The sequence below is a fragment of the Pseudophryne corroboree genome, chromosome 9 (genome assembly GCF_028390025.1).
Source record: "Pseudophryne corroboree isolate aPseCor3 chromosome 9, aPseCor3.hap2, whole genome shotgun sequence".
In the NCBI taxonomy this organism is placed as follows: Eukaryota; Metazoa; Chordata; class Amphibia; order Anura; family Myobatrachidae; genus Pseudophryne; species Pseudophryne corroboree.
In genome coordinates, this window is record NC_086452.1 from 97,879,301 (window position 1) to 97,893,435 (window position 14,135).

General features: G+C 46.1%; 1 protein-coding gene across 3 annotated transcripts in view; it reads left to right on the top strand.

Moving 5' to 3' along the window:
- The window catches only part of LOC134956737 (uncharacterized), a 36,721-nt gene that overhangs the window by 9,617 nt on the left and 12,969 nt on the right, over positions 1 to 14,135 (top strand). For all 3 annotated transcript variants that reach the window (XM_063938715.1, XM_063938717.1, XM_063938716.1), the window contains exons 6-10: positions 1,039 to 1,071; positions 2,657 to 2,689; positions 2,890 to 2,940; positions 3,070 to 3,117; positions 13,561 to 13,593. In XM_063938715.1, coding sequence (XP_063794785.1) covers positions 1,039 to 1,071; positions 2,657 to 2,689; positions 2,890 to 2,940; positions 3,070 to 3,117; positions 13,561 to 13,593 — 198 coding nt within the window. The remainder of the gene's footprint in view (positions 1 to 1,038; positions 1,072 to 2,656; positions 2,690 to 2,889; positions 2,941 to 3,069; positions 3,118 to 13,560; positions 13,594 to 14,135) is intronic.

The window sequence follows — 14,135 nt, forward strand, 5'->3', positions numbered from 1 at the left end:
ATATCTTTTCTTTTACAACAAAAGCTATCAGCCCCCCCCATCCGCAGCCCATTGGATGGGGGGGACAGCCTCGGGCTTCACCCCTGGCCCTTGGGTGGCTGGGGGGGGGACCCCTTGATTGAAGGGGTCCCCACTCCCCCAGGGTACCCCGGCCAGGGGTGACTAGTTGGATTTTTGATGCCACGGCCGCAGGGCACTATATAAAAGTGACCCCCGGCTGTGGCATTATCTGTCCAGCTAGTGGAGCCCGGTGCTGGTTTTAAAAATACGGGGGAGCCCTACTCTTTTTGTCCCCCGTATTTTTGGAACCAGGACCAGGCGCAGAGCCCGATGCTGGTTGCTTAAATATGGGGGAACCCCTGTCATTTTTTTCCCCATATTTCTGCAACCAGGATCGGCTCAAAGAGCCCGAGGCTGGTTATGCATAGGAGGGGGGACCCCACGCATTTTTTTTTAATGATTTTACATTGTTTAATTTTTTTACAAAAAAAAATGAACCCCAGCACGGATCACACAGATCCGGCCGAGATTCATTGTAAAAAAAAACGGCAGTGTTTTGCTAATCACTGCCGTAAAAATAAAAATAAAAACACGAATGACATCGACATCGGAAGAAAAGAAAAACCCGAATACGACAGCTTAGTAAATTAGTCGTAATAAATTCAAAAAGTTGCAGTTTTACACTTTCGATGTCATTCGTGATTGAACTTTGACCTTTTTCCGAAAATTACGAATGTTAGTAAATTTACCCCACAGAGTGTAACAACCCATTGCAGGACTATAGATGCCCCCAGCTAATTATCCTCAAAACACCTAACACCACTTCCATAGTAACTACCTATAGAACATCATAATACGCACACATAAACACACCTATACAATACAAAAAACATATAAAAAACATAAATATGACTCAAAATCACAATAAATGCAGAAAAACAGTCATATATGTAGTAAGAGATGCAGACAGCTCTGCAAGTAACGCAAACTGAAGGTGGAAACCCCTTTCATTTTTTCTAACTTTTATTTTTCTAACAGAATTGAGAGATTCTTCCAGGTATACAGTTACCAGTAAGTACCTTCCCTGATGTTTTTAATATTTTTTTTCCCTAACAGATCAGTCTCATATCGTGTAGCTCTATCACTTATACTGCACAGTGCTGAAAATAGGGTGGTACGGAGTACCATTAGGAAATATGGTGGTGGTACTCAGTACCACCAGACCACCACTGGGGCATAATTTATAAGGGGCATTTTTGTGTGTGGGACATAAAATGGTGTCAGTGGCATAACTGTGCGAGGCATAATTTGTAATAGGCATTATGGTATGTGGTATAATATGTAAGGCATTATGGTGTGTGGCATAATGTGTAATGGGCATTACAGTGTGTGGAAAATAATGATGTACTGTATCTCAGTATGCAGGGACCTCATAACTTTCAGAGACAGCAGCCCACCCCTGTGATGTGCTACCTGTGGTCACATGCAGTACAGATTCCCCCTGCACAGTGTCAATTCATGTCCTTACCCTCCAGGGCTGTAAGTAGGTATGGGCGAAAGGTGTTTTGCACACAGCACAGGAAAAATCTCTGCAGGCACCCGCCAGGCCACGCCACACTACCGCCCGCCAGCCAGCGGCGCCAGTTAGCTGCAGAGCTGCCTGAGGAGGGGAGCGTCCAAGCCCCGGCTCCCTCCCTCTTTCACTGATAATACTAAGTTGTAGCCAGGCAGCACTGCAGCTGCATGCCCGCATGCTCTGCCCCCTCCCTCTGTCCAGACTCCTGAGACCCACAGTGACCTGCGTTCCGGCGGGAGGGAGATCCCGGAAACGGCAGTCATGCCCACCCACCATACCTATGGAAGGTATACCCAACTTGTGGGGCAGTCTGGTGGGCAGATGGTTATCCTGCTCAGTCAGTACTTTGTGCACACTGCAAGTACAGCCATGAGGTATGTCCTAGTTCACATTGCTCTTTTAAAGAACTCTGCCTGCCTAATGTGTAAAAAGGGGGACTCTGCTCCTGTAATGTGTATAAAGGGGGACTCTGACTGCCTAATGTGTTAAATAAGGGAAACTCTGCCTGCTGTTATGTGTAAAAAGGGTACTCTACCTGCCGTATACTGTAAAAAGGGGGACTCTGCTGCCATAATGTGTAAAAGGGGGACTCTGCTGTCGTAATGTGTAAAAAGGGGACTCTACCTGCCTAATCTGTAAAAGGGGGACTCTACCTGCCTAATCTGTAAAAGGGGGACTCTACCTGCCTAATCTGTAAAAGGGGACTCTACCTGCTGTAATGAGTAATAGGAAAAGGAAGGTTGCCTGCCGTGATGTGTAAAAGGGAGCTCTGTGGCCATGCCCCTTCCCCATGAAGCCACGCCTCTATATATTTTGTGCGCTGTTTTGTGGCTCTGTTTTGTATATGGGGGGAGGGGCATTGATGCTGTTTCTTGCACATAGCGCTAAAATGTCTAGTTACGGCACTGTTACCCTCAGTCCAGATCAGGTCTTGGCTACCCTCAGTCACAGCATGTCCTCAACTAATACTTGCTAACTTTTATAATGTATAACATAATTTGGAATAATGTTACACAGCTATATTTCAGGCATAATATATATTTGGTTCTCACATTCTGTTTATTTGGGTTTTTTTTATAGCCTGAGAGATGATGGATATGAGGAGAGGATTGTGTAAGTATCATTGTGGCTCTATAGTGTGGGATAATAGCTTGTACTGTAGGACTCTAGTCACAGTAATTATACATCCATCCAACACGCTATCTGACACACTATCTTGCAGAAGAATAACAGAGAACTATATTATACAGCTATATTGTAGGTATAATATAATCTTGATTCAAACATTGTTTTTTTTTCTCTATGTGTAACAGCATTGGCAACGAGGATGAGGACGGTGATGCCACAGAGCCCGTCTGCACAGAGTATGTATATTATTGTAGAATCCAAAGTAACAGAAAATAATTATGAATAATGTTATACAGCTATATTGTAGGCATAATGTATGTTTGATTCTCATATTCTGATTTTTTTTTTAACTCTATTTGTAATAGGCCTGACAACATAATGGGCAGCACCACAGAGGATGACATCACTCCAGAGTATGTATATCATTATACAGTGCTATTTTATGGAATAATAGCTTGGGGTTAGGGTTAGGATATATTTTATATCTCACCTCTGCCTGCTGTTACATTTACCCCCTATAAGTCTGGAACACTGGAAGGACACAAGACAACCTGGAGGAGGGTATTTACATTCCCCCCACAGTGGTAGTTACTTATCTTTGCACCAGAGTAACCTTACAAACAGATGTTGGGGTCTGATTCTGAGTTGGGAGTAAAGCAATCTCCAGCATAACTAACTTTAGGCCCGATACATAGAGGGGCACAATTCCGAAGTGTTCACAAAGGGCCGATGGTTTTCCTACCTCGCATGGATCTCAGTCACACTGCACATGTACTGCCATGGTCTTGCAATGGCGGCTGTAGCGGCTACTGTTTTGGGGGCATGTATGCAGCCCGTGACTGCTCTCCGGAAGCAGTGTCACTGGCCCCGCTATGTAATATGGTGGCATTATTTAATATAGATTAATAATAATTACCAAGAAATAATTCCGGAAGTAACGCTCTTTGCAGCCAGTCAGGATACATTACCAGCCAACCCGAGTGTCTTACATCTTACTCATCATGTGATAATATTGTAGGTATAATGTGGTTTTTAGTCTCACATTCTGTTTTTTTCACTGTGCTATCTATTCCTTGCAAGCAAACTTAACTTCATCAAGTAACAGTAAATGACTAAGAATAATGCTATAAAGCTATATTGTAGGTAGAATGTGATTTTTGATTCTCACATTCTGTTTTTATACTCTATATGCAACAGGACACCTGAAAATGACGGAGACCATACAGAGTAATAGCTTGTACAGTAGGACACTAGCCTCAGTAATCATTATACCCAGTGCCGTAACTAGACATTTTAGCGATGTGATCAAAAAACGGCATCGGCGCCCCCCACCCCCATCTTATATAAAATAGGGGCAGTGCGCGTGTCAAAAACATAGGGGGGTGGTTTCATGGGGAGGGGTGTGGCCACAAAATAATACCAATTCATGTTACGGTGCACAGTAGTCTCCATTATTCAAATTACGTCACACAGTAGCGCCACTACACCAGGTAGAGCCTTGTTTACACATTACAGCAGAAAGCGTCTCCTTTTTACACATTACGGCAGACAGAGTCCACCTTTCTCTTATGTCCTAGAGGATGCTGGAGTCCATTTTAGTACCAAGGGGTATAGACAGTTCCGCAGGAGCCTTCGGCACTTTAAGACTTTTCAACAGTGTGAACTGGCTCCTCCCTCTATGCCCCTCCTCCAGACCTCAGTTTAGAAAATGTGCCCAGGAGACTGGATGCACACTACAGAGCTTTGCTGGAAAAATACTTTCTTAGGTTTTTTATTTTACAGGGAAGCTGCTGGCAACAGCTTCCCTGCTTCGTGGGACTTAGAGGGGGAAGTAGGAACCAACTTCTCAATTAGTTAATGGTTCTGCTTCCGTTGACAGGACACCATTAGCTCCTGAAGGGTACTGAACAAAGCCCAAGCCTGGCCAGCGTTCACTCCCACAACACTGCCGCCACCCCCTAACAGAGCCAGAAGTCAGAAGGCTGGTGAGTATATTACTGGAGTCCTGCAGAGAGGGGATCCTCTGGTCATCATTGGCGGCATACAGGTACATGCGCAGCGGCGGGACGCTGCGCGCCATGTCTCTCAGCACAAGTGTGCAGAGCGTGGGGGGGGGGGTGCACTCTGAGGGCATGTTTAAAAACCTTACTCTCACTGGCAAAAAAGGTACATACATGTACAGCCGCTGATGTGCCATCCCCAGACAGTATAAATATTACATTGCTGAGGCTGAATTGCGCCATTACAGGGGGGGTGGGGCTTCTCCTCAGACCTCCCAGAACACTCACTCGGTGCCATTTTCTCCTGCAGAAACGCCAGTGTGAAGCTCCTGAATGCTGTTTCTCCTCATGACAACGCTGATACAAGTACAGGGTGTTATAGAAGGGGCAGAGAGTGTTCATTATAATTAGGTCTGTGGGCCTATTACTGGTATATGTGCTGTAAGTGGGTAATATTTCCACAATTCACATATAAGGTGCAGTGTGTGGACTGGTAAATCCTTCTGTGTCTCTCTGACAGACTTTGGTGTGGGTCTGTCCCCAATAGCTCCCCTGTGTGAAAGGGGTGTGTGTGTGTGTGTGCGTGTGTGCGTGTGTGCGTGTGTGTGTGTGTGTGTGTGTGTGTGTGTGTGTAAGAACCCATTTTAGATGTACAAGAGGGTAATATGGTGGCCCTTCCCTCTCAGAAGGAGCCGGAGTGGGTGAGAATGTTGCAAAAGAATATGTCAATGCTTGCAAAGAAATTTTCTGAATCTGAACAACAGACTAAATATTGGAGGAAGTCTGTGGAGGATGCACTGTTTACTGACCCCCTCCAGATCATCCACTCGGGTTCCATCTAGTTCCCAGAAAAGGTCTCTGGCTCAGATAATGCAAGGGCACACAGACAGAGATTCCGACTCTGACGTCGACACTGGGGATTTGAGAGGGGTAGACCCCAAATTAGCCAAAAGCATACAATGTATGATAGTTGCTATAAAGGAAGTGCTGGAGTTTCCTGAAACAACACTGGTCCCAGAGGAAAAGGATTATTTTAAATTAAATAAAAAGCAGGTTGTGACTTTTCCTCCTTCAAAGGATTTGAATGTGTTCTTTGAAGAATCCTGGGCTAACCCTGAGAAGAAATTTACCCTTCCCAGAAGGATACATGTAGCGTACCCTTTCCCTGAGGAAGACAGGCACAAATGGGAGACACCCCCAATGATAGACACCTCAGTTTCTCGGCTGTCTAAGAAAATTGTTTTGCCTGCCCCTGGTTCAGCCTCTCTAAAAGATCCAGCTGATCGTAAATTAGAAACAACCCTGAAATCCATATATACGGCTAACGGAACGGTGCTCAGGCCCACCATTGCTTGTGCGTGGGTGGGTAACGCTGTGGAAAAATGGTCTGACAACTTGCTTGTTAACATAGACACAGTTGACAGGGATGAAATAGTCCTAATGGGCCCTACTCATTAGACGATGCGCCGCCGAGGTGCCCGACGGCCGATACGGCCGACGAGCGACCCGGCGGCGGGGGGGCAGTGACGGGGGGAGTGAAGTTTCTTCACTCCCCCCGTCACGCGGCTGCACTGAAGTGCAGGCAAATATGGACGAGATCGTCCATATTGGCCTGCATGCACAGCCGACGGGAGACCAGCGATGAACGAGCGCGGGGACGCGCATCGTTCATCGCTTAAGTCTCCACACTGAAAGATATGAACGAGTTCTCGTTCATTTATGAACGAGATCATTCATATCTTTCAAAAAATCGGCCAGTGTGTAGGGCCTATAACTCTCGGCCATATCAAAGATGCTGCAGGTTACTTAGTTGAAGCTATGAAGGATATTGGGTTGCTGAGTTTAAGATCCTCCGCTATGGCAATTTCAGCCCGCAGGGCGCTGTGGATCCGCCAATGGAATGCTGATGCGGAATCAAAAAAGAATATTGAGGCGCTCCCTTACAATGGAGAAGCCCTCTTTGGAGACAAGCTGGATGCCATGATTTCAACAACTACATCAGGCAAGTCAGCATTTCTGCCTTCCGCAGCTGCTCCATCTAGGAAAGGATATCATTCTCATAAGATGCAGTCCTTTCGGCCCAACAAGTCCAAAAAGGCAAAGGGTACCCCCTTCTTCGCAGGAAGAGGGCGAGGAAGAGGTAAAAAATCTACAACACCATCAGGCTCGCAGGAGCAGAAGTCAACAGCTACTTCTGCTAAAACCTCAGCATGACACTGGGGCTCCCCTGCGGGAGTACGATCGGGTGGGGGTACGTCTACTGTTTTTCAGCCAGGTCTGGATTCACTCAGATCTGGATCCTTGGGTATTACAGATAGTACCCCAAGGGTACAAATTGGAATTTCAAGACCTTCCCCATGCCGATTTTTCAAATCAGCCTTACTAGCTTCTGTTCAGGACAGAACAAAGGTGCTGAACGCAATACAGAAATTATGTCAAGACAACGTAATTTCCTTAGTTCCTGTGTCACAACAGGAAAAAGGGTTTTATTCAAGCCTGTTTGTAGTGCCGAAACCGGATGGCTCGGTCAGACCGATTTTAAACCTAAAAACTCTGAACCTCTATTTGAAAAGGTTCAAATTCAAGTTGGAATCCCTGAGAGCGGTGATCTCCAGCTTGGAGGAAAAGGAATTTCTGGTGTCAATGGACATCAAAGATGCTTATTTACATGTTCCCACCTACCCTCCGCATCAGGCATACCTGAGGTTTGCGGTGCAGGACTGCCACTACCAGTTCCAAACATTGCCTTTCTGGCTCTCAACGGCTCCGAGAATATTCACCAAGGTGATGGCGGAGATGATGGTTCTTCTTCGCAAGAAAGAAGTCAACGTAATCCCATACTTGGACAATCTCCTCATAAAAGCGAGATCCAGGGAGAAACTAGTGCAGAACATTGTGCTTTCCCTGACGGTGCTTCAACAGCACAGTTGGATCATAAACCTTCCAAAATCACAATTGGAACCCACAATGAGGTTATCATTTCTGGGAATGATATTGGACATGGAAGCACAGAAAGTATTCCTACCGGTGGAAAGGCTCTGGAGATCCAAAAGATGGTCAAACAAGTTTTGAAACCAGCAAGCGTATCGATTCATCAGTGCATCCGCCTGCTGGGGAAGATGGTAGCGGCCTACGAGGCTCTACAATTTGGCCGATTTCACGCCAGGGTGTTCCAATGGGACCTACTGGATCGCACCTACACATGCACCGGAGGATAATCCTGTCAACAAAAGCCAGAATTTCACTCTTGTGGTGGCTTCAAAGTTCTCACCTCCTGGAGGGACGCAGGTTCGGGATTCAGACTTGGATCCTGGTGATCACAGATGCAAGCCTCCGAGGTTGGGGAGCAGTCCAAGGAAGATGGTCAAGTCAAGAAGTACTCCTTCACATAAACATTCTGGAACTGAGAGCTGTGTACAACAACCTTCATCAAGTGGCACACCTTCTTCAAGGTAGTCCCATACAAATCCAGTCAGACAATGTAACGGCAGTAGCTTACATAAACCGTCAGGGCGGAACAAAAAGCAGAGCGGCAATGGCAGAGGTGACAAAAATTCTCCTCTAGGCAGAAAGACATGCAAAAGCTCTGTCGGCAATTTTCATTCCGGGAGTGGACAACTGGGAAGCAGACTTCCTCAGCAGACACGATCTCCATCCAGGAGAACGCGGCCTCCACCCAGAAGTCTTTACAGAGGTAGCAGGTCGTTGGGGCGTTCCTCAAGTAGATATGATGACATCATGTCTCAACAAGAAGCTTCAGAAATATTGTTACAGGTCGAGAGACCCACAAGCAATAGCAGTAGATGCACTGGTGACCCAGTGGGTGTTTCAGTTGGTGTATCTGTTCCCTCCACTTCCACTAATACCAAAAGTTCTCAAGATCATCAGAAGACAAGGGTTCGAGCAATTCTCATTGCTCCAGGCTGGCCAAGGAGGGCTTGGTATCCAGATCTTCAGGAGTTACTACTGGAAGATCCTCGGCCTCTTCCTCTTTGCGAGGACCTGCTTCAGCAGGGGCCGTTAGTTTATCAAGACTTACCGCAGCTACGTTTGATGGCATGGCTGTTGAGCGCCAGATCCTAGCTCGTAAGGGTATTCCCAATGAAGTCATTCCCACACTTATTCTGGCCAGGAAAGGGGTAACGTCTAAACATTACCATCGTATTTGGAGAAAATATCTATCTTGGTGTGAATCCAAGAAGTCTTCTGCGGTGGAGTTTCAATTAGGATGTCTTCTCCTATTTCTACAGGCAGGTGTGGATGCTGGCTTGAGATTAGGGTCTATCAAGGTCCAAATTTCGGCCTTGTCCATTTTCTTTCAGAAACAGTTGGCTTCCCTTCCTGAGGTTCAGACGTTCGTGAAAGGGGTTCTGCGCATCCAACCTCCCTTTGTGCCTCCTGCGGCGCCATGGGATCTTAATGTGGTGTTGCAGTTCCTTAAATCGGACTGGTTTGAGCCTCTGCAAGAGGTGGAGTTGAAGTTTCTCACTTGGAAAGTCGTCATGCTGTTGGCCTTGGCCTCAGGCAGACGAGTGTCTGAATTAGGGGCTCTATCACACAGGAGTCCTTATTTGATTTTCATGAAGATAGAGCTGAACTGCGGACGCGTCAGAATTTTCTTCCAAAGGTTGTGTCTTCTTCCATATTAACCAACCTGTGATGGTGCCAGTGGCTTCTGACACCTCAGCCGTTTCAAAGTCTTTGGATGTCGTCAGAGCGTTGAGGACTATGTTGCAAGAACGGCTCGGATAAGGAAAACAGAATCTTTGTTTGTCCTCTATGACCCCAACAAGATTGGGGGTCCTGCTTCTAAGCAGACTATTGCGCGCTGGATCAGAGGTACCATTCAGCACGCTTATTCCACGGCAGTACTGCCGTTACCGAGTTCGGTAAAGGCCCACTCTACAAGGAAAGTGGGTTCTTCCTGGGCAGCTGCCCGGGGTGTCTCGGCGTTGCAAATTTGCCGAGCAGCTACTTGGTCAGGGGCAAACACGTTTGCTAAGTTTTACAAGTTTGACACCTTGGCTGCTGACTACCTTCAGTTTAGTCAGTCAGTTCTACAGGAACATTAGCACTTTGCCGTCCATACTGGGAGCTTTGGTACATCCCCATAGTACTAAAATGGACCCCAGCATCCTCTAGGACGTAAGATAAAATAGGATTTTAATTACCTACCGGTAAATCCTTTTCTCGTAGTCCATAGAGGATGCTGGGCGCCCGCGCAGTGCTCATTTTTCCTGCAAAATTACGTTTTGTCTTTTACACAGGTTCTCTTGTGTTAAGAAGTTTACAGCTGTTGCTGTTGCGTTAGACATGCACGTTGGCATGGGTTATGTTGAAGGCCATGTTAGGCGGCATGTTTTGTAAGGTGTGAGCTGGTGTGAATCTCACCACTAGTTTAATGTAAATTCTTCTCTCAAAGTTGTCCGTCTCCTCGGGCACAGTTCCTATACTGAGGTCTGGAGTAGGGGCATAGAGGGAGGAGCCAGTTCACACTGTTGAAAAGTCTTAAAGTGCCGAAGGCTACTGCCGAACCATCTATACCCCATGGTACTAAAATGGACCCCAGCATCCTCTACGGACTACGAGAAAAGGGTTTACCGGTAGGTAATTAAAATCCTATTTTTACACATTATGGCAGACAGAGTCCACCTTTTACACATTACGGCAGACAGTCCCCCTTTTTACAAATTACGGCAGACAGTCCCCCTTTTTACAAATTACGGCAGACAGTCCCCCTTTTTACACATTACGGCAGACAGAGTCCCGCTTTTTACACATTACGGCAGACAGTCCGCCTTTTTACACATTACGGCAGACAGTCCCCCTTTTTACACATTACGGCAGACAGAGTCCCACTTTTTACAGCAGACAGTCCCGCTTTTTACACATTACGGCAGACAGTCCCCCTTTTTACACATTACAGCAGATAGCGTCCCCCTTTTTACACATTACGGCAGAGTCCCACCTTTTACACATTACGGCAGACAGAGTCCCCCTTTTTACACAATATGGCAGACAGACCCCTTTTTACACATTACGGCAGAGTCCCACTTTTTACGGCAGACAGTCACGCTTTTTACACATTGCGGCAGAGTCCCCCTTTTTACACATTACGGCAGACAGTCCCCTTTTTATACATTACGGCAGACAGCATCCCCCTTTTTACACATTACGGCAGACAGTCCCCCTTTTTACACATTAGGCAGACAGTCCCCCTTTTTACACATTACGGCAGACAGTCCCCCTTTTTACACATTATGGCAGAGTCCCATTTTTTACGGCAGAGTCCCACTTTTTACGGCAGACAGTCACACTTTTTACACATTACGGCAGAGTCCCCCTTTTTACACATTACGGCAGACAGTCCCCCTTTTTATACAGTACGGCAGACAGCATCCCCCTTTTTACACCTTACAACAGAGTCCCACTTTTTACACATTACGACAGACAGCCCCCCTTTTTACACATTACGGCATACACCGTACCCCTTTTTACACATTACGGCAGACAGAATTCCCCTTTTTACACATTACGGCAGGCAGAGTCCCACGTTTTAGTATTCACACATTATGGCAGACAGAGTTCCCCTTTTTACACATTACGGCAGACAGCCCCCCTTTTTACACATTACAGCATACACTGTACCCCTTTTTACACATTACGGCAGACAGAATTCCCCTTTTTACACATTACGGCAGGCAGAGTCCCACGTTTTAGTATTCACACATTATGGCAGATAGAGTTCCCCTTTTTACACATTACGGCAGACAAAGTCCCACTTTTTAGTTTTTACACATTACGGCAGAGTTCCCCTTTTTACACATTACGGCAGACAGAGTTCCACTTTTTAGTTTTTACACATTACGGCAGACAGAGTTCCCCTTTTTACACATTACAGCAGACAGAGTCCCACATTTTAGTTTTTACACATTACGGCAGACAATCCCCCTTCTACACATTACAGCAGACAGAGTCCCACTTTTTACACATTACGACAGACAGTCCCCCTTTTTACATATTACGGCAGACAGCATACCCCTTTTTATACATTATGGCAGACAGAGTCACACTTTTTAGTTTTTACACATTACGGCAGACAGAGGGGTAAATTTACTAAGATGGGAGTTCTGTTCAAGATGGGATGTTGCCCATAGCAACCAATCAGATTCCAGTTAATATCTTCTAGAAGGTGCTAGATAAATGAGACGTAGAATCTGATTGGTTGCTATGGGCAACATCCCATCTTAAATAGAACTCCCATCTTAGTAAATTTACCCCAGAGTTCTCCTTTTACACATTACGACAGACAGAGTCCCACTTTTTAGTTTTTACACATTACGGTAGACAGTCCCCCTTTTTACACATTATGGCAGACAGAGTTCCCCTTTTTACACATTATGGCAGACAAAGTCCCACTTTTTAGTTTTTACACATTACGGCAGACAGAGTTCCCCTTTTTACACATTACGGCAGACAGCATCCCCTTTTTACACATTACGGCGTCCCCCCCTTTTACACATTACGGCAGATAGCGTCCCCCCTTTTACACATTACGGCAGATAGTGTCCCCTTTTTACACATTACGGCAGACAGCGTCCCCTTTTTACATATTACGGCAGACAACGTCCCCTTTTTACACATTACGGCAGACAGAATAGATAGATAGATAGACAGATAGATAGACAGACAGACAGACAGATAGAGAGACAGACAGATAGATAGATACTTACCATCTCTCCCCGCTGGCTCAGGCAGTCAGGCTCCTCGGTGCTGGCAGATCCCGGGCAGGGGAGAAGGAGGGAAGGGGACTCGGGAGCTGCAGCAACGCACTGTAATTGGTGGCGGCGCCGCTGCAGCTGTCCCTCTCCTTCCACATAGGCTGGCCGCCACGACTGTGAATGCTGGGATGCACTTCCCTCATCCCAGTATTCACAGCAGCGGCGGCCAGCCTATGTGGAAGGAGAGGGACAGCTGCAGTGGCGCCGCCAGTAATTACAGCGTGCTGCTGCGGCTCCCGAGTCCCCCTCCCTCCTCCTCCTTCTCCACTGTACCCGGAACTGCTGCTCCTCTCCCCGTTCAGGCGGCTTTTAATAAGTCAGTTTGACTCATTACAGTGCCGCTGACTAAAGTCCCCTTGGAATGGGGATGCGGCCAGTTGCGCCCTCAGGGAGACTGTGCTGTGTGCCAGGCACACCTGGCACACAGCACAGGGGCCCTAAAGATATGCCTCTTAGTGCCCAGCACTAAAAATGGGGCAGCGAGCTGTAGGGTGTGTATGCGTAGCCTCAGTGTGCACCTGCTCTTCTGGGTCAGGCTCTGTTGCAGGACATGGCAGCAGCTGCCCAGGATTTCCGTGACCTGCGCCGGCCTTCTTTGGTGGGGTGTGAGGGCCGCATGGTTCCTGCTGTGTGATGTTCGGGTCTGGGTATTGCGGACAAAGTAGAAAAAGAGGACAAAGTAGAAAAAGAAATAACATCTGAGTACGTATATCATTGTAAAGCGCAGGTAAGTCCCTCCCTGGGGTAAGAGTGGATTGGTGAGTGGATACAGGGCTTTGGAATGGGGTGAGGGAGTTGGGAATGCAGCATGTAGTCATTGGGGACAGACTGTGGGGTGTGTGGGAGGAAGGAGAGAGGGAGACACAGACTGTGGTGTGTGTGTGTGTGTGTGGGGGGGGAGATATACATATTTGTATAAATATATATATATATATATATATATATAATATCTGAGGGGGCCCCAGAGATATCACTGTATGGGGCCCCGAGATTTCTGTTGCCAGACCTGATTGTAGGCATAATATGGATTTTGTTCTTACATTCTGTTTTTTTTTTGTTGTTGTTTTTATTATAGCCTCAGAGATGATGGAAATGAGGAGAGGCTTGTGTAAGTATCATTGTAATGTTCAATATTCAGTAATTAGTTATTAGCGCCGGGACAGACTTAAGGCTCAGATGTATCAAGCCTTGGAGAGTGAGAAATGAATCTCCTTACTTAATATAATGTAAATAAGGGGCTTCACTAAAAGTAACAAAATACTGTACTTTATGTATTTAAGGTAATGTACGTTATTTAATTTATAAGCTTGTACTGAATCTAATATTGTAACGTCTTTTACGTCTCATACCCCATGAGTACATTTTCTGTATTTTGTTTGCCCATTTCCTACCAACATTAAGGCCCAGATTTATCAAGCCTTGGAGAGTGATAAATTGAAGGTGATAAAGTACCAACCAATCAGCTCCTAACTGCCATGTTAAAGGCTGTGTTTGAAGAATGACAGGAGCTGATTGGATGGTACTTTATCAGTGTACAATTTATTGCTCTCCAAGGCTATGTAATATGGTAGCATTATTTAACTATAGATTAATATAATTACTAAGAAATAATTCAGGAAGTAATGTTCTGTGCAGCCAGTTAGGATACAT